Source organism: Ascidiella aspersa, chromosome 7 (assembly GCF_963924565.1).
Source record: "Ascidiella aspersa chromosome 7, kaAscAspe10.2, whole genome shotgun sequence".
Lineage (NCBI taxonomy): Eukaryota > Metazoa > Chordata > Ascidiacea > Phlebobranchia > Ascidiidae > Ascidiella > Ascidiella aspersa.
The window spans coordinates 22,000,978-22,021,370 of NC_139453.1; the positions used below are offsets into that span (position 1 = coordinate 22,000,978).

Below are 20,393 nucleotides of genomic sequence, written 5' to 3' on the forward strand. Positions count from 1 at the left end.
TTTTGCTTTAGTAAATAGGCAATTCCTTTGTCTAAAAATAATAGGAATATGCGGTTTCTTTTAATATGAGATGTGTCAAAAACAACTGAACTGAAAATCACTCAAATATTTGATGTTACCCGGATACAACGGGGAACAACTTGCTTGCGACGTAAAACACTTCTGTTTGTCTACCAAATACCAAATCAGAAACGAAATTTACAAATAGCCACTAATTTTAGGCATGTATACAGGTTGCTTTATCTCACGTTGGGGTAGTCGAAAATGACGGCCGCTGTCCGGGCTATACATGATGTTCACTAACCCATATACCTATCAATTAAATTAGACGTAATTTAATTCTCCTCAAATCGTCTGGTTCTTCTGGTTTATGCATGCGTTGTAAAGTATGTTAACCGCTTTTAGCTACGAATTGCTTTATCGTAGTAATTGTTTTGCGAAAGGAAGTAATAAAATTGTTTGCAATTGTACGCTCGAGGAGTTTATCTTATGTAGGCCTACAGGCTAAGTCTTATATTTTATGGCGAAATACGTTGGACTGTAACAAATTCGAAAGGAAGCGACATTTTATACGTTTTTAAACTAATTAAATATAATGATGAAACATTTGATAACATTATGCCAGAGGGTATTTGGCTGTAAATTTCAATACGGCTATTACTACACAATCCATAAATTTCGATTGCGTGGTTTAACAAATGCTATCTTATTGCGTAGCGTGTTGTTTTGGAAAATTATTGGGACATCTCAATTGCAAAATAAAATAAACTGGCCAACCATAGAATCACATGTTAAACTATTTTGGTAAATTTTATAGATACTATTTTTAAAAAAAGGGTCAAATATAGCCAATATATTTAACACCATTCGGCAATCTTAAATTTCATTACCTACTTAATTGCCTGTACTGACTTAGCGAAGAATATCTATATATGTAATGCCATATTAAGTCGGGAAACAAGGACGCTTTGGGTAAGAACGACCCTGGAAATTTTACCAAATTATGTAAGAAGACGATTATATGCAAGCTAAGCAAATACTAAGATCACGTTAATAGCGTTTTAGACTTTTGCAATGACAAGAATTTGTAAAGGATGCATACGGTGTGGCTTTTTAATTGGCAGCGATTTTACACGTCATTAACCTATGTTTCAAACGTACCCCTCTACTGTCGTATTGTCCGTTCTGATTACGTCACTCGTTAGTACGTCATATTGCGAAAACACATACAGCTTTTTAATAAAACAAAAAACGAAAGACAAATAAGTAAATGCCCCCCTAACGGATCGGCAATGAGGCTTAATAAAGAATGTCAACGCCAAATAGGTCAAGCAAAATCGGCACCCCAGTAAATCGGCACCATCAAAAGAAGTTCCGATACAAACTTATATCATCATCAGGTAATGTGAATGAAATATATCCAAACTTCACTTGTAAAATGTCGAACACAATTATATTTTTTCGACACATTAGCTGACGTTGATACAAGATTCCGTGAGTACTTTGTTTTGTTGCTTATCATCTCTTCCTGTTCTTACAACATTAGCCTTCTTACCAGCACGAGGTCAAGAAGTTTTTTGCCATATAGCAGCCTTATACAGAAAGAACCTCTGCTTATAACAACTGGACAGCGGGACTCGTAGCGCAAATTGGCTGGGGGTGATGGTCCCCCGGCCTGGGAAATCCTTTGACTGTTCCATAACTTGTGCACAAAAAACTTGCGCTTGAATCTAACCACCTGACTGGACATTTAAGGTGGAGGTGGGCGCCATGTGTTAGACACTTGGAGTAAACAAAAAGTTAAAAAAATGCTAGTTTATTCTTTTACAATGGGCGTCGTCGACCGTGGATTTGTTCGAGAAGCTCCTAACAGTTAGAGCTTGAAAGGACGTGGTTAGAAATATTGCGATCTGGTAATAGCTGACACTCCTAATATGACCAAATACGTAAACAAACTTATCGAAATTTCAGATTTAAACTCTTATTTACATCGTGTTCACTAAACAGGCACAAAGTTTTGAATGGAGGACGGTTAATAATAATGGATAACAGCCAATACTTAATAACAGTATAAACATTGGGAAAGTCCGATAACATCGAATTAAAGTCGATACCCGAAGTAAAAGTACCAGTACTTGCCAAGGTTAAGGTGGTATCGTGTCAAGCCAATACCAATGTATATTTGCGTTTTACAAATGGTCTGCGATTTCACGCTCGTAATATTTTTAGAAGTTGTACATAAAAATCAATTTTCCGGAAACGCAAGTCATTTTTTCATTGCATGTGCTGAGTCAGTGCATTAGGCTACGAATAGTCCGACACTGTTGTCAGATATAACCGTGCGTTTTTCATATCCTGTTAACGCCAGAAATCCTTTTACAGTGTTATGTTCCTTCTATTAGAACCTCAATCAAGCATCAATAATAGGAAACTTTAATTCGAGGTATAGGAGGTAAATTAAATAGTTCCGTTTGATCAGGAACGACTGGCGCCTGTGTGATGTAAATAGGAAATATTAGGATTTCATTAAAAAAAGGAAAAAATATTGGTCGGGTTTTCAAATTTATAAGAACTGTAGCAGGTATAACCTACTTTAGAGGATCTTCCCCTTACAATTTTCCAAGGTAAAATTAGCTGTTGGGAATGTAACTAAGACAAATTCTACGTGAAATACGTAGAACTTTTATTGGAAAAGAAGTCATTAACTCAGGATAATACGTTTAAAGGGCAGAACTTTTGGTAAGTGTTGAAGAAAGAAGTGTTGAAGAAGATTAGATTTATACTAGCCTAATACGAATTTTTAATTATTAGGTGAAGTTAAATCTGAAAAAAAAGTACAAGCCATGAATAGAAAGGCTGTTTTGTCATTAAGGCTTATGTTATCACTATATAGCTTTACAAAAATATCTTGGTACCTGTTTTGTTAGCTCAATGTTTTGCTTCTAGACAGGTTCATATAGTTTTACCCGTTTCTAAAGATGGAGGATTTCTACTTTAGAATTTTGACAGCTGACGACGAAAAGGAGGTCCGAAGCTACTTGTACCTTTTTTTAGAAAAAGATGTTGCTGTACAATGTTTGAGTTTTACGGATGATGATAAAAAACTTGTTGTTGAAACTTATGTCAAAGTAAGTTGTAAGACTCACTCGTCCAGCATCTGAGAATAGACTTGTAGGCAGAAAAATGATTGACACAATGTCGTTTACTGAATTGGTAATGCAAACGAATTTTACCGTTAACATTTGTATTCCGCAAACGTACAGGTATTCCAATTTAAACACACTAAACTTAATTGGGATTAGTTTAGTTGGTAGGACAATGTTATCTTTATAGACGTTTACACTTGCATTTAACAACACCAGTTTAACATTTCAAAAAAAATTATGATAATCGAAAAATTTTGGACCACTAGCCAACACCTCCCATCACATTATGGTAAATTCAGTTTTACAAATGATAAACAAATAAATGCAATTAAAATGCCAAAACGATTGTTTAAATTTATCATGCAGATGTTAGCTAAAGTTGACTTTGTAATATACCAACAAATGTAGAGTATACCATTCTGTGTTTTTTGTTCCATGCGATTTAAAAAAAAAAAAAAAAAAAAAAAAAAAAAAAAAAACGTACTCCTCCGACTGCACTTGCAGTTAGTATAACACAATTTGCTTTCTGCAGGATCTTCTTTATGAAGAAATATCACTATGGTGTATTTGAACGTGTGACGGGTGAAATGTGCGGATGTCTTTTGGTAGAAGATGGACAGTCAACTGTTTTCCCCGCAACCTACGCAAAACACGGAGTGGTTTCTGAACGCTTGGCAAAACTCATGAGGGTAGTCGTACCACCAGGAAAAATACTGTTTCATCATAGCTATTATACCTTGTAGACTGAGGCAAAATAAGTATAGTATTGGTTTCGCTCATACGCAAAAAGTGCTTGAAACTCCACAGTCTACAGTGTATTGGATAACCTTTATTTTTATTTTTTTATTGAACTTTTTTATGTAGTTTGACCAAGCTTTAGAGAAAGGTGTCGAAGAGGCAGCGGCCGGCAGAACTTTTTGGACACTAGAAGTGATGATTGTTGGTTCCAAGCACTTGCGAAAAGGATTGGCGAGTTATCTTGTTTCTAGGTAGTCATTATTTTCTCGACAACGTATGTTTTGTTTAACTGAGTTTATGGATGTCAATCTTTCAAGCAAAACTATACTTTATTTTCTTGCTTTGATAGTATCACTGCTTTCGGAAATTATTGTTTCAACCAGTGGTCGGCAAACGTTTTGTCACCGCCCTAAATATCCCTTTAAGAGCTATTAAAGGCCCACCGCGTTAAAGGATGGTGGGCCTTTAATAGCTATAGATACGTGAAGGCTATGGCAAATAAATAAAACAAATTCGGTTATAGTTAGAAATAACGCCATTTAATATGGTCTAATTTAACGGTTAACGGAAAATGTGCTTTGTTAAGTTTATAATTTACACAAAACAACATGCAGTACCATGCGAAAATATTCGTATTCCATAGTTACACTTGGCTATAATGGTAGTTTGGGAGGCCATGGCCTGGTGGCACTGTGATGCAACATTGAGCCAAAGTAAAAACTCCTAGCAACGTTAACTTACAGTACAATGATTATACGGCCACCAAGCGACCCACAATTGCATGACAAACGACCATTGATTTACACTATGTTTACAGGGTGGAAGATCTAGCACTCAAACACAACATCGACCTTTTGTTTGGGGCAGCCACTTCCAATATCTCTCTTAGGGCTTTTTTGAAAAACAGAATTGTTCCAGTTAAAAAAATGTTGTATGCGGACTACAAAGATCCCCTAACAGAAGAGTGTATTTTTAAAGATGTGCAACCACCTCATACTGGATCGGTGCTTACATTTAAAGAAATGAGACAAATCGTTTAACTAGCAATGCCGTCAAGCAACCAAGTTGAATTAGACCTTTGGATACCAAAACTCAGAAGTATAGTTGTAAAATAGAGAGGGACCGAAACCCCAGTTTAGGAAGCCATATTGGCTTTTTTCAAAGTATCCTGCTGAGATTCGAATTGAAACAAATATTGGGGAGGCCGGGTATGGCTCCTACGTTTTTCTAATTGTCTATACCATTTTTGTGATAAAACATATGTGTGATTTTATTTTGCTTTAGTAAATAGGCAATTCCTTTGGCATTTTCATTCCTGGTAACCCAAAGTCGCAATGCTTCTCATCGCACCCTTTAAAACAAGCAATAATAGCGTGTTTCTCTGGGCGTGAATGTATAACGACTTTAAAATTCATAGCTGATGTTTTATCTTCTACGCCTTTAAGGTTACTTCTTTATAACGCGTTTCACCATAACTTTGTAACGGTACATTATGACGCGAACCATTTTTATATTTCCAAAAAAATATATTTTTTTCCTAATTTATATTTTTCCTAATTAAGCACTGCATACTTATGTCGCGGATCGTATGCAATAAAAATTCAATAACATACATTTTTGCCTCCTTTGATAAGGAGTATATTATCACACTTTTGTTCTTTTTTTAATTTTTGCCAGTATAAGAAAAGCTTTTCATGTAGGCTCTTGCCACTGTAAATTGCAACACATGTAAGTCTGAGTCGTGTCCTAAATCAGGCAGGTAAGAAAACAAGTAGCAGAGTTGTAATAACTTAAGTCAAGTCACTGTTTTAAATAACTTAACTTGAAGTCTTTTGGGAAAATGAATTGACTTGACTGAAGTATTTTAGACAATGACTTAATTGGGTTAAAATTAGGTCTTTTGATTAAGCATTTTTTTCTTAAAATTGGGTTATTTTTCCTATTTATTGCACATAAAACAATTAGATTGCTCTATTGCTTTTGCTATGCTCTATTGCCTTTTTGGTATTGTTTAGTTTAGGTATTGCTCATAATCGGACGAGTTTACTCAATTTTAATAGCCTAACCTGTAATTTTTTATGACAAGGACTTTAACTTGGAATTGACTTGCTTTAATTATGACTGACTACGACTTGACTTATTGTAATTTATTTAAAAAGACTTAACTTGGACTTCAGTTATTCTACATATGACTTGACTAAGTTACTTTACAAATGATTTGAGTCATTTCAAAATGACTTGTTTACAACACTGACAAGCAGTGTTGGAATCAATTTAGTCAATGACATGATTTAGTTGCACTTAAATAGCTGTTTTCAAGTGACTTGACTTAAGAGCCAAATAACCCGGGTGCACTCATTGTACTGCATCGGGACCTTTTTTCAATTTTAAACAACTAAATAGCCTACAGACATAAAATTTATATTGAAACGTTGCACTTATAAAACTGTGTAGGCCACAACAAAAGGTAGAAAAAACATTGTCTTTTTTTATAAAGATGTAAGGCTAAACCACCTTGATCAATTGTTTGATTGTTAAATTGGTCGCATATTGCCTATGAGATTCGTCGGTTTGTGTACCGGTATTACAATCGCTTGGCCAATCGCAATAAACAAGTAGGCCTATCCCTGCTGTTCTTCAATTGGTTTGAAACAACTAAATAAGTTATACAAAGGGGATTATATAGGTCAGCATGTAACCGATGTTAATTGTTACCAAGTAACTCGCTGCACAATTGATAAATTTTGTTCCTCGTTTCAAAGAATCTATGTCAGGTTTTTTTACTTCAGTCGAAGTCAGGAATTGTTAATTAGTGAATCGAACAAAAGTTAACATGTGAAATAGAAAATGCTGTAAAATCATCACGTTGAATAAAACATTCAAAAACTTTATTACGAAGTAGTTACACCTGTTGTGTCAAGAATCTAAACAGGAATAATTAAGTCAGCATGGCAGACACCTTTTATCGTTTTAGTGCCAAAACACGCAAATCAAAACCCACAATATATACGGTGCCAAAGTCAAAGTATTCATTCAGGTGTCAATCCGACAGTTTTAGATAAACTTACAAATTATACCAGTGCTTCACACTCACAGAATAGGTAGCCTATATATTGTTTTCGCAAAAATCACATATTTAAAGGAAACAAAGGTTAAAAACTATGCCGAGGGGCAAAATGCTGGGGCCTTGAAAGACACTCTATACCTCACTGATACTTAAAAGGTGTCAAAGTAGCTGGTACTACGGTATTGACAGGTTAATTAAGTTATCTTAATTAAATCAATGTCTTAAAAGTTTTCCGGCTGCCTTACTGCCGCCGTGACCGACGTGCGTTAGCAACGATTTAAACTTACCTTAGTAAGTTTGTGGAAAAACATGTAACGACAATAATATTGTGATATTAGATTACGTACGAAACAGTAAACATTGCCAATATATGATATATACTTGCAATATATCTGTATATAAATATTATTGTTGCGATACGAAAATAGGTAGGCTAAATTTGTATTTTTTATTTTTAACTAGTTCAATTGGGCTAATTAAACATTGGGCTACTTTCGAAAAACTAACAATACCACCACAAGAGCTAATCCACAAACAAAAGTACAAAACTACCATTACATTTATGTTTACTATGCTTAGACTAGTTCTATAAAGAATTGTCGGACTTCAGCCTCAAGACCGAGATAAGAACAACGCCAACGTCAGAATAAAACACAATTTGGAATAAGGTCAAAATAATAATAATACCTGGTAATTAGTACCGTCTAAATCGGAAGTCCGAAATCCGTCGAAATAGACCTAAAAGGTCAGAATCAGGCCTAAACAACACTTACTAACCACAAACCCCACCCCTAAGTAAATCACTAATCACTAACTCCTTTTTTCTTTTGTGGCCCATTTACGTGAATTTAGGCCTTATTTCGATGAATTTAGGCCTTATTCCGATTTTGATGTTATGTTGTACTGGATATTACTGCGTATTTGGCTGTATTATGTCGTTGCCCATTGGTCTTACTACAGCGTTTTTATAGATTTTTATTATTGTGTATTAGCATTGACAATCGGCAGTATAACAAATTTAGTAGTTTTAAACAATTCGCTAAATAACAAATTTACAATTTTTTAGAGGGCCTGCGTGCCACATTTGGCACGCGTGCAGCGTTGGACACCCCTTGTTTAGTTGCATAAATAAAGATTGTGGTAATATTTAGGGTATTTTCCCTAATTGCTCGAAAGTTCGCCATGTTTGAAAATTTAAATATTTGTTAGTTGTTTTTATTATCTGCTCAAATCTGACGTATTTTCCAGTTATATTCAAAAATTTAATTCAAAGTTTTATCCTTAAAGCTATCAGAGGGCCTTCTCTTGAAAAAAATGAAGTGAACTTCACAGGAACAAGACAACTGCTTTGCAATATCCAAGTCCGTTTAAACTCCAAGTTATATTTCCTTACTTGGTTTTCATTTTAGATGCATATCCTTAGTTAAATAGTTACAACTCGAGTGAGAGATTATAACTGTCTAGCATCAGACTAATCAAAGTGGCCAAAATCCATACAGGCATTTTTACTACAGCATTTTATTAGGTTTTTGGGCGCTGGTCTAGAATCCTACCACAACGTTGAAATGATTATTAAGCAATGCATAATATGTGGGTTAGGGTGTCGGTTAGTGTTTGGGTGTGGGTAGGTCAAGTAATATTGTTTAACACTATTACTGGACTCACCCAAACCCAAACGCTAACCGGCACCCTAACCCAAATAATGTTCGTTGTGGTAGGATTCTAGACGAGCGCTGGTTTTTGTTATCAATATAATATTTAAGAACTCCCGAAAATGGATAAAACTGAACAGTGGGATGGAATGCTACTACATATGGCAACGCAACATGAGGGTGGCATAGAAGAAGTAAGTCAGATAACTTTTGGGCCCTCTTTTACTTATGTACGTGAAAATTAATAAAAAAAAACTTTCTTCAAATGCCGCATACCACGATGCATATTGTTTGGGTGCGGGTTAGCGTTTGGTTGAGGGTGGGTCAAGTTATTATTAATAATAAACATAATATTACTTGACCCACCCTCACCCAAACGGTAACCCGCACCCCACCCAAACAATATGCGTTGTGGTATTCGGTATTATTTTGTTTTGTTTTTTGCATAACTTTTCATGTACATAAGTAAAAGAGCGCCAACTTTTGTTTCGTGTTAAATTGACATTAAGGGATGGGACTTAAATATAAATGGAATAGGCTCTTTGCCTGTCGATCCAGTTAGTAGTGCAAGTTTTAAAGTTTGGTAAATGGGTGGCGAAACTTTGGTGGGTGCATGGCCAAAAAATCCGGGTGACCAGGTGCAACAAATGTCACAAAAGTACATTCGGGTGCACTTTATGATTTTTTTATTGTACTGTAGACTAGGGTTCCTCTTTTCCCCGGATTTTTTCACTACCGTAAAACGGGATTAAAAAATGAAATTTCCCAGGAATCCTGCAGAATTTTCGTTTCCCAAAATTACGTTATTATGATGTTTAAAATTACTTTATATTAGCTCCTAACATTGAATTAAGCTCATTTATATTTTGTGGTACCAGATTGGATTTTGCGTGGGGGAGACTAATTTGCAGCTTGAAATTGCGTTATCACCTTATTTGTAAAATTTGCACGGCTGAAAATGGAGTACTATACTGAAAACCGTTAGCGCGATGTAAGTTTTGCGCGTTTGAGCGATTTTTCGCGCCTGGCCGCATTTAACGTCCTGATTTTACTTGAAATGCGCGGCTGAGTGTAAAATGTGGGGCCTTACTTTCCAACCTGGGTGTAGTATTGTTTCTGCAATCTAACAAGACCTTCTTGTATTAAAGGCTGCACCCTTATTTGTTTTTATTTAGAAAACACGCGTATCCAGTGGATTTTTATTGGTAAAATAAATTTAATTAGGTTTTATTCCCGTGGTGCAACGACTTTAATAGGTTTAGTAATATTTTTTTATATTAGTCAAAAAAGAAAATTTTTTTTAAGTTTGCTATGTTGCCGAATAACCTGGATTATAAAAAAATTTCTGGGAAATGGGATCGTTATTTCGATGCAAATCCCGGGAATTTCCCGGAAAGGAAACCTACTGTAAACGTATGCATCACAAGCGATTTACATCATTGAGGTGCAGTTTGTATTTATTTTTTCGGGGTCCAACATTTAAGAAAAAATCGCGAGTGCATTTGCTGTACTCCACAGTGGGGGTGCGGATTAGTGTTGGAATTTAGGTAGGTTAAATAATTTTAATAACCAACCCTCACCAAAACAATAACACAGACCGTAACCCCAGATTGGAAACTTTGGGATTTGCAGCTTAAAATTGCGCAGCTGTAACGATAGTTCTGACAAATTGGCATGACAGTATGGTTATTGGTAGAAATTTGCATTGCTGAAATAAAGTTTATACAATAACGGAAGCCTTTTAGGCAACTTTTCACAACTGATCGGTTTTTATGGTGATTTTTCACAAAATGTGCCGCTATGATCATGGCAGAGTGGGCAACAGGCCTTACTTTCCAACCTGGCCATAACCTAAATAATGTGCAAAAGAAGGTACTTCTTAGTTGCAAACTAATTCTATATATAGCCGTTTACCGAACTTTTTGAAATTCAGGGACTTGCTCGTTCTTTCATATATACCGTACTTCAAACTTTGAAGTTCAGTGTTGTACCCCCCTCCAATATAAATTGGGCACTGGTCTAGAATCCTACCGTTTTTTTTTAAGTCACAAAAAGAGTTGTCAAAATTGAAATTGCAAGGAAAAAAAATTGGGGAGAATAAATACAATTACCCACCCATACGCTTACTCACACCCTAACCCAAATATTGTCAACAAAGTAAATCCCTGGATAAAGATTGGTAGAATTCTAGACCAGTTCCATAATTGTTGTGATTTAAACTTAAGCTAAAATAGGATTATATTTCCTAGGTAAACCCATTTTAGTTTTTTAAAGCGCTTGTTACCTAAATGAGCTTTCATTGTTAATTATGTTTTTAATATATATTTGTGAATTTTTCTTTTGTAGGTTCTTGATACATTTTTTGGTTTTTTGAGAAGGAAAACAGACTTTTTTACTGGTGGTGTACCAGGAAATGCAGAAAAGGTTTGTAAATTTTTGTTAAACAGGTTTAAAATGTTACCAAAATAGTGTTAAGATTTATAAGTATTTCTGCTACTGTTTAGATGACGATAAGAAAACTAAAACATCACCTAAAACTTGCAGCAGAAGCAAAAGCAAAAAAAGAAGAAGAAATTGCTGAACGAAACAACATAAAGGTTTTAAATGTTAACTTTAAATGGTGCCTCGATAAATATCTAGTTTTGTTTTTATGTTTGGTGTAAAGGTACAGTTTCTTGTATTGAACAGTCAACTATAATGTTTTTTAATCTAAATTTTTATACCCTTAAATTAAAGAAAAAGGAGCAAGAAAAGAAAGCTCGTGAAAAAGAGATTGAATCAAGTAAAATAATGGAAGTTACAGAAGAAGAAGCCGAAAAGATTGAGGCCGAACAAAACGCTAAAGACCAAAAGGTTCTTGAAATCATGTTTGCATTGATTTTTTTCAAAACCGGCTGATCTTTTTTTAAACAAATGCTCCTGCAAAATTATTGTATATTAAATAAGCAAATTGCTTTGACCAAACTAAGTTTTCTAACCCTTTCATATTCACTTATATGTTGTGGTTCCCTTAATAGCCAATTTTGAGCAACGGTGATGCCCCAAAAACCGAAGTTCCCGAAACTACCTCGAAGACGAAAGAAACCGACAAGAAAACTGAAGATGATAGTGATGATGATGAGGACAGTAAAGGCAAGATGAAGCCCAACACTGGAAATGGAGCTGACCTGCCCAATTACCAGTGGACACAAACTCTTCAGGAAGTTGAGGTATGACTTACTTTTATCGCCTGTAAGTAAGAATCACAATATATTTTAATTTTAATGCTACACTGTCTGTAACAATAATAAAAAGTAGTACACGATGTCGTATTTAAGCCATCTGTTCATAACTGTTAGCGGGCCATTTCGTGTCAATTCACACAGTCAAGAAATTCAACCTCTCCGATTTTCCTTAAATTTTACACACCTTTTCACTATACTATATAATGAACCCCTTCCATAATTTGAGCGTAATTTGTTGAGAAATGCCAGAGTTATGAAGCTTTTAGTTTGGGGGGGTCTGCCGAGGGGGCGCAATTTTTCCATTTTGGACCATGTTTGACACCTTATTACTGCTAAACTGAATAAAGTAACAACCCAATATTTTTACACGTGATAGTTCTTCTACCAAATATTTAAAAACAAAACATAGTTTACATTGTCACTCTACAAAGGTCATAGACATCCAAAGTTGGCCTTTCCCAGCACTCGGCTAAAATTTTCCCTAATTTTGAAATTTCGTCAAGACCCCATTTTTAATTGCAATTGGCTAAAAATGGGTTGAAATGTTGTTTATAGGATTCTCTCTGAACTGCGAAAATTTCAGCACAAAATATTAAAGGGGTTGGGAGATATTTATTGTGAAACATGGGTTGAAATGAAAAAAAGCAAAAAGTGGGGTTCTTTTAATATCCCGGTTACCCATGACCCCAGTGAAAATTTGCACTGAAATTTTGTCCACATATTTACTAAGATATGACAAGTCTACCATGCAAAATTAATTCATGGTTCTCAATGTTTTCTGATAGAAATTCTGTGTCCAATTTGGACAAAAACGCGAAAATTTACAAATGAAAAAAAAATTAAAATGAATTTGTAATTGTGTTTTTAACTATTGTTACCTCACAAAACACAAGTGTTATACTTGATAACTGTAATGTACAAGTGTACAACTTAATAACTGGAATATTTTTGTATTATTTGCCATATTACTGTATAATTTAAAAAAATTCATGCATTTCTCGCCATGCACACTGCCACATTTGTTGTGCTATGTAAAACCTTGTTTTTATAGCTTTTCAAAATTGTGAAATAATAAACAACTTGATTGTGATATAGATGCTGACACAATTATATTGCCAAAACTAGAGGCGCAAGAGTTTTAAAAAATTAAGCCAATTGAGGTGCTGCACAAAAAGTTTGAGAACCCCTAAATACAGGTTATCAAATTTTTAGTTTAAATACAATATATTGTTTAATGTTATAAACAGTTAGATGAAGACATCAGAGTTATACCTTTCATAATAAGGTGCAAGCAATATCCTCATAGTGATCAAACGAACTTGAGCATCTGAAAATCCTAAATGACTTGATTGAATCATTGTGTGACACCTTTCTCGCTTGGAAGACTCATCACTTCATTAGTTAATCACAATCAAGTTACTTGAAACAAATTAAACATAATTTAGCTGATGATGAAGTGTAATATTACTTGATATTGCTGATAACTACTTATTGATTGTCCAAGATGCTGTGTAGGGATCCTATAGTTATCACTCAACAACCCTTCACCCTTTTGTAATATACTACAAAAAATATGGAGCTTTAACGTCAAAAAGCTTGCGCTTGCAATATCAGATTATTTGGAACATTTAACAAGCACAGTGCATGCATTCATTGACCAAATAATTCCAATTATTATCTGATCACTTAGTTCTCCAAAAAAAAGATATTTTTCAATGATGGTGCTGCTTCACAATACAAAACCCACAAAAAAGTATTTTTGCTTGGAACTGAAACTGAGTGGCATTTCTTTGCTAATTCTCATGGCAAAAGCCCATGTAATGGAATTGGTGGAACCACCAAAAGATTAGCTGCATATGTAAGTCTTCAAGCAGCAACGAACAACCAAATTTTACCAATCAGAATGAAATCTGCAAGCCATATATTGGCCTACATTTGTATCATTTTTCGGCAGTTGTGATTGACCTTGTTTCACATCTACAAGGGAAAATGAAATATCATCTGACAGTCAACGCATTTTTAAAGACTGACATGATTGTGGAATGAAGCTATAATGTGATCTTCTGCCTGTTATTGTTTTACACCATGCATATCACTTTTCCAATTCAAATTTTGTGTTGAGGTCTTTAATTTTACTTGAGGAAAGCAAAATATATTAAATCCCACAACTGAGATCGTGTGCCCATTGGAAAAGATCTTGTGGTGTAAAAATTCGGTTGTTGGTTGCTGCTTGAAGACTGGCACATGCAAAAAAATCTTTTTTTGGTTCCACCAATCCCAACACGTTTAGTGATGTCCAAATGGAACCCCTACATGTCATCTTGGACAACTCCGCGAAATCAAGTAATATTACAACTTCACCATCAGCTAAATTCTGTTTATGTTGTTTCAAGTATATTTTTATGAATTGCTAAGGAAGCAATGGGTCTTCAAAGCAAGAAAGGGGTCACACACTGATTTAATAAAGTCATCCAGGCTTTCAGATGCTCAGTTAATTTTGTTCTATTAACATGAGCCTATTGCTTAAACTTATTATAAAAGATAAAAAACTGGTGTGTTCATCTAACTGTTTATAACATTTAACAATATATTGTATTTAAACTAAAAAATTGACCACCTTTATTGTAGGGGTTCTCAAACTTTTGGTCCGCACCCCCATTGGCTTAATTTAGCGAAACTCTTGCCAAATGTAATTATGTCAGCATCTATAAGTTATTATTTCACAATTTTTAATTGTATAAAATTGAGTTATAGTTTGCTGCTAGGTGTAAATTAATTGCCATTACAGAAAATAAGGTTTTACATAGCACAACAAATGGGGCAGTGTGCATGGCGAGAAATGACTTTTTTGTAAATTATACAGTAATCTGGCCAAAAAATAGAAAACTACTCCAGTTATCAAGTTGTACATTATAGTCACAAGTATAACACTTGTGTTTTGTGAGGTAACAATAGTTAAAAACACAATTACAAATACATTTTAATTTTTTTTTATTTGTAATTTTTCGCGTTTTTGTCCGAATTTGACACAGAATTTCTATCAGAAAACATTGAGAACCATGAATTAATTTTGCATGGTAGACTTGTCATATCTTAGTAAATATGTGGACACAATTTCTGTGCAAATTTTCACTGGGGTCATGGGTAACCGGGATATTAAAAGGACCCCACTTTTTGCTTTTTTTCATTTCAACCCATGTTTCACAATAAATATCTCCCAACCCCTTTAATATTTTGTGCTGAAATTTTCGCAGTTCAGAGAGAATCCTATAAACAACATTTCAACTCATTTTTAGCCAATTGCAATTAAAAATGGGGTCTTGACGAAATTTCAAAATTAGGGAAAATTTCAGCCGAGTGCTGGGAAAGAACAACTTTGGATGTCTATGACCTTTGACCTATTAGAGTGACAATGTAAACCAGGGTGGTCCAAACCCGTGGCCCGCGACATCATTTTTTGTGGCCCGCGAAGCACTGTTGAATTATTGTAATATGTAAAGTTAAGGGTTTAATCAAAGAAATATAACTGACCAACGATCATCGGCAAGCATATTGCAACTGTTTGATTATAGGCCTAGTTACATTATTAAATAAATTAATCGGTTTACTATCGACCATCAAGGTTTAATCCAGGGGTGCCAAGAACGCCTAATTTTGGTATGTGTTAGACCGGTTTGAAAGTCGCAGTACGTCCTATATGGAACTTTCCAAAATGGCTGTTTTGCGAACTTGTAGGTTACATTTGCGTTTTGTTTTACGTCTTTTTAATGGACCAGTAAACATAACATAAAAAGTACAACCCTATATAATTACTATTTTTGCCACTTCAAGGTAAATGAACGATGAAATATATAGCGCTTCGGGAAAGTATTGTTTTACAGGATTTTACTGTGACTAAAGGTTAACGCCCTGGACCTTTCCATCGTACATTTCTAGCCAAATATATCTAGTTAAAAAACATTCTACGCTTATAAATGCAGTATTCTGTTTTGTCAAATACGCATTTTTTGCGCTTCGCGCGCACCATTTTGCCATCAGTCTTATTATCACATTACTTTTTGACGATGCTTTTTGTCGTCATCTTTAAACATTTCATGCCTTACGAAAATCGTTGATCGCTCCTAGCACGCATGTCGCATATACAGCCTACTTTATGTGGCCCACCAAGTATATCAAAGAAATATTGTGGCCCGCGATGCTGTCAACCTTGGACCACCCTGATGTAAACTATGTTTTTTTTTAAATATTTGGTAGAAGTACTATCACGTGTAAAAATATTGGGTTGTTACTTTATTTAGTTTAGCAGTAATAAGGCGTCAAACATGGTCCAAAATGGAAAAATTGCGCCCCCTCGGCAGACCCCCCCAAACTAAAAGCTTCATAACTCTGGCATTTCTCAGCAAATTACGCTCAAATTTTGCAGGTGTTCATTATATAGGATAGTGAAAAGGTGTGTAAAATTTAAGGAAAATCGGAGAGGTTGAATTTCTTGACTGTGTGAATTGACACGGAATGGCCCTAGCGCCAAATGTTATTAACTTATCGACCTGTAATTATTATATGTGCCCAAATTTAGTAAAACTAAGAGACTGATAGTGATTTACATGGCCTAGTTTTCGGTGATCAATTTTACTCCGGCTTTCGTTGTCTTATTGATGTTGCTCTATTATGGGTCACACATCTTGGCGTTTATTAAACCTCGATTGTAAATTAGATATCATTTTGTCCAATAAAACATAATAAAGTCATTCCAGAGGTTGTTGCCTGATAAACAATAATCGATGAGGCTTTGCAGCTTCGCGTTCCCTTCAACGTCGATTTTCCCGTGCGCGGCCGTGACGTCATATGTGACGTGCAACGCAAGCGACTCAAGTTGGGCCTGAAGGGACGCCAGCCAATCATCGACGACGAAATGTTCAACGAAGTGAAAACGGAAGAGACGTACTGGACCATTGACGACAAGAAGGCCCTGGTGTTAAATTTGGAGAAGGTTTGTTCACGGATACAGGGCCAAAAGTAGGCTTACAGTTTAAAAGTAGGATTTGTGTCTAAAAGTAAATTTATTGTTTTGGGGTTCTTCTCATACCCCTTGTTCTATACAACACCCTCAAAAAAAAGAAATTCATTGGTGTCAGGTCAGGTGAGCGTGGTGGCCATTCAATGCTACCTCTTCTTTCAAGCCAATCCTGTGGAATACCTGTAAGCCTACTTTTGGCCCACCCTGTAGTTTGGTTGGCGGCGTTAAAAACGCAGATCTTATGGCCATGAACTTATTCGATGCTGAAAAGGTATAGTTAAGTCGTATGGAACTGGAGGGCAACGTGACAATTACTGTTGTTAAAACTGGATACGAGTTTTGTTGGTTGTAAACTTGAAATCAGCCGTTTTTTTATTTAAAGGCTAGGAAATGTGTATAAGGGCGAGTTAAAATCTTGTCCATGTTAGCATCGTTGATAACTAGAACGTAACAAACACCGTAGTTCGAAAATTTAGGAAACATTCCCTTTTGTACAGAACTTCCGGGTTTTTTCGTTTCGCACAAATCTGATTTTTAATTTCTAAAAAACGGATTTTCAGCAATATTGGACAGAGGTCAGTACCCAATACATTGGTGATATCGGTTACCCTATCTAAAACAAGTATCTACGGGGTTTCGCTTTCTTGGGAACCATTGTTGGTTGTTTAGACGCGCGAATTACCTGGTAGTTGATTTTGTAAATTATTTCCAAATTACGACTTTTTACGATTAAAGGTAACATAGGTTTTAAAACTTTTAAATTTAAGAAAAGTAAGTTAACCAGGATTAGTACCTACAATCAAAAGCCTGCCTAAACTGTACGTTTTTGGTATTATTAGTTCTAAATTTAGACATTACTGGTGAAAAAAGCGCAGTTAAAAACGTATTTTTACACCGCAGCACACCTGGAATGGTCTCGCGGCACAACTGTTGCTATAGACCAATAAATTTGCCATATTACTCAAAAGGAAACGTCACCCTGTGGTGCAGCAACCGCGACTGTGCCGCGTTGATATCCAAATTCTTTTTGGCAGATCAACAAGATGGAGTGGTGGACGCGCCTGGTGAAGGGCGATCCTGAGATCAACACCAAGAAGGTCAACCCTGAGAACTCGAAGCTGTCCGACTTGGACGGCGAGACGCGTGGAATGGTGGAGAAAATGATGTACGACCAGCAGCGCAAGCAGATGGGTCTTCCCACCTCCGACGAGCAAAAGAAGAATGACATGATGCAGAAGTAAGTCCTACTGCACTTCGTTTCTATTTTAATGCGTTCCAATATTCACCCCATTTAAATTTTTCTAAAAAACCGCCTACATTTCTTAACTTTTAAAGAATTTTTTTTTTGATTAATTTGTTTTTTGCCCCAACTTCTATAGTTTTCTGGCTCATTGTTCGGTCGACATAGTCGCCAGCATTCTGCCATACTGGTTATTTTAACCCTTGAGATTTGACAGTGATAACAGAGCATCTCTTGTTGTCTGCTAATGTACGCTTTTAGTAAAGTAATGTGCTACTCTATTATAATTGTGCTTTTTTATCTTTTAACATGGAATATATGTAAAGCTTGTAGGTCTATTTGCGGCGCCAAAAATATATTGCTCTGCCCCAACTTTTATAAATTCTCTTATTTAGTTTATATTATTTAATTAAGTTTTTATGTTTGTTTTCTAATATTACCACCCCTTTAAACATTTACGCAACTTTTTCTTCAAAGGTTCATGGCGCAACATCCGGAAATGGATTTCTCCAAAGCGAAGTTCAGTTGATCGAGCTACAAGCACAATACTTCGTCACTACCGCCACGATTACTATTTTAAAAACTTCACCTGGAAAGACTATTCCAACTTACAATAGATCAAAAAGTCCCAAGCCTATCTGTGCCACGCTCCGTAGCATAAAACAAAAACACTATTCGGTTGCATTTATTTTCAAGTCTTTTAAGTCAAGTTAGTTGCCTGTTTTTCAATTAGTCACTCGTAATCTGTACAATTGTTTATTTTCTTATTCGTTTCTAGCATTTTAAATACGACCAAACGAACCCGCGAACTAGGTTGTGTTGTGGTTTTTAGGGTTATATTGAGGCTCTCGGAAGGCAGGATTTTTATTTAGGGCATAACATTTAATAAAACAATTCTAAGTCACACTACCTTAAATGTAATTAAAGTATAACAGACTTTGTGTATAAATTCTCGTCGAGCATTAGTGCGGGGCATATTAATTCCCTATTAAAATAAAAACTATTAAAAAAGTAGCTATACCTTCATAAATACAAAAAATGCGTCTTTTTGGTTTCAGGTTGCATAAACATTTACCTTTGTGAAGCGGACTAGGTGGGTTGAGCACATAAAATACTGTAATTAGAAATATTAAAATCACAGCTAAATAATCGCATTAAGCTAAAAATTACCGTTTGCATTTGTGTAACAGCAGCAGCAAAAATGTGATAATGAAGTGCCTAAAAACTAAATATATTTTTTCTCATAGGAGCCGGACCCAGGTTGTTTACGCGTTTCTCCAATATTTTAAGTTTGTCTTGAATGCAACCAATTTATCTGACAATCTCAATACAGTTGTCAATTTTTCCAGAAGCAAAATATTTAGTTCATTGAGGAGATTAAATATATCACACACGAAGGCAAGTTTTAGAAACCATTTTGAATCAATAAATTTATTAGCAATATCTGAATGTGCAGTGATTCACGCAATCCAAACACTCTGTTCCATGATTTCCCCAGGAGAGACGCCTTACTTCTATGTGCAACATAAGGCATTTTTGCTATGCATCTATGTTCTCACATAGCCACAGCCTGGTGTTAAGTGCATGTACTTTGATGAGGTTGATAATTGTAAATATATGATCGAATGCAATATGAAGGTCCAGTAACAATTTTCGGTAAGCAAGCATTCCTCTGTGGATGACAAAAATTATTTGAATCGCACTTTGGTGCGACCGCCTTTATCCAAACTTTCAAACCAGACGGACGGGCAATTATCGCTGCAACCCAATACGTGCATACACCGACACAAAAAGACCAGTTTACGTACGGTTTGAGTTTCAATTAAAACTTTAATTTGACAACCTTGATACGGACCGGTCACGAACTCCTTGCGGACCGGCGGTTGCCGACAACTGGGCTACAATATGGTAGAAAATTGAATTGAAGTTGGGATAGTTTGGAAGATCGATGACCTGCTTAGTTAGATTAGTGGGTTGATTTATTAAACTACCACGTTCAATCGTGCAATTCACTGGGGCCAGATCGAGGGGCCGCGAATTGTCGGATTTTTGCAGATTATTTAGTAATAAAAAAGTAAAATTTTAATTGTCTATTTTTGAACCCAAAGCGCTGGTGTCGGGCATGCCCTACTTCAAAGTTGTATGTTGTCTATTTGAACGACAAAAACTCATAAATCGCTTATTTTTCGCTTGACTTCATTTGGCTTGGTAGTGTGGTTTGGCCAGGTTAAAAGAATCTTTTTAGCCGTAGGCCTATGTTGCATATCTTGGAAAATGTGAGCATATTTGAAAGTGCGTATTGTGTTATG

The 20,393-nt window shown here is 35.5% G+C and overlaps 1 protein-coding gene across 1 annotated transcript; it reads left to right on the forward strand.

Annotated features, from left to right (window-relative positions):
* Window positions 1–8,668: 8,668 nt before the first annotated feature.
* On the forward strand, window positions 8,669–19,572 carry LOC146138326 (nuclear migration protein nudC-like). The gene is made up of 8 exons (XM_083393384.1): window positions 8,669–8,797; window positions 10,950–11,027; window positions 11,108–11,200; window positions 11,340–11,456; window positions 11,621–11,812; window positions 16,623–16,817; window positions 17,879–18,081; window positions 18,562–19,572. Exons 1-8 carry the CDS (start codon window positions 8,726–8,728, stop codon window positions 18,611–18,613), a joined length of 1,002 nt encoding a protein of 333 aa, XP_083249510.1. The 5' UTR covers window positions 8,669–8,725; the 3' UTR covers window positions 18,614–19,572.
* Window positions 19,573–20,393: the final 821 nt, after the last annotated feature.

Bases quoted from the DNA above. Each gene is read 5' to 3' on its own strand.
- LOC146138326 (XM_083393384.1), top strand. From the start codon at position 8,726: ATGGATAAAACTGAACAGTGGGATGGAATGCTACTACATATGGCAACG. The intron at 11,457-11,620 runs GTTCTTGAAATC...TTCCCTTAATAG, and splicing joins AAAACGCTAAAGACCAAAAG to CCAATTTTGAGCAACGGTGA. The intron at 11,813-16,622 runs GTATGACTTACT...GAGGCTTTGCAG, and splicing joins AAACTCTTCAGGAAGTTGAG to CTTCGCGTTCCCTTCAACGT.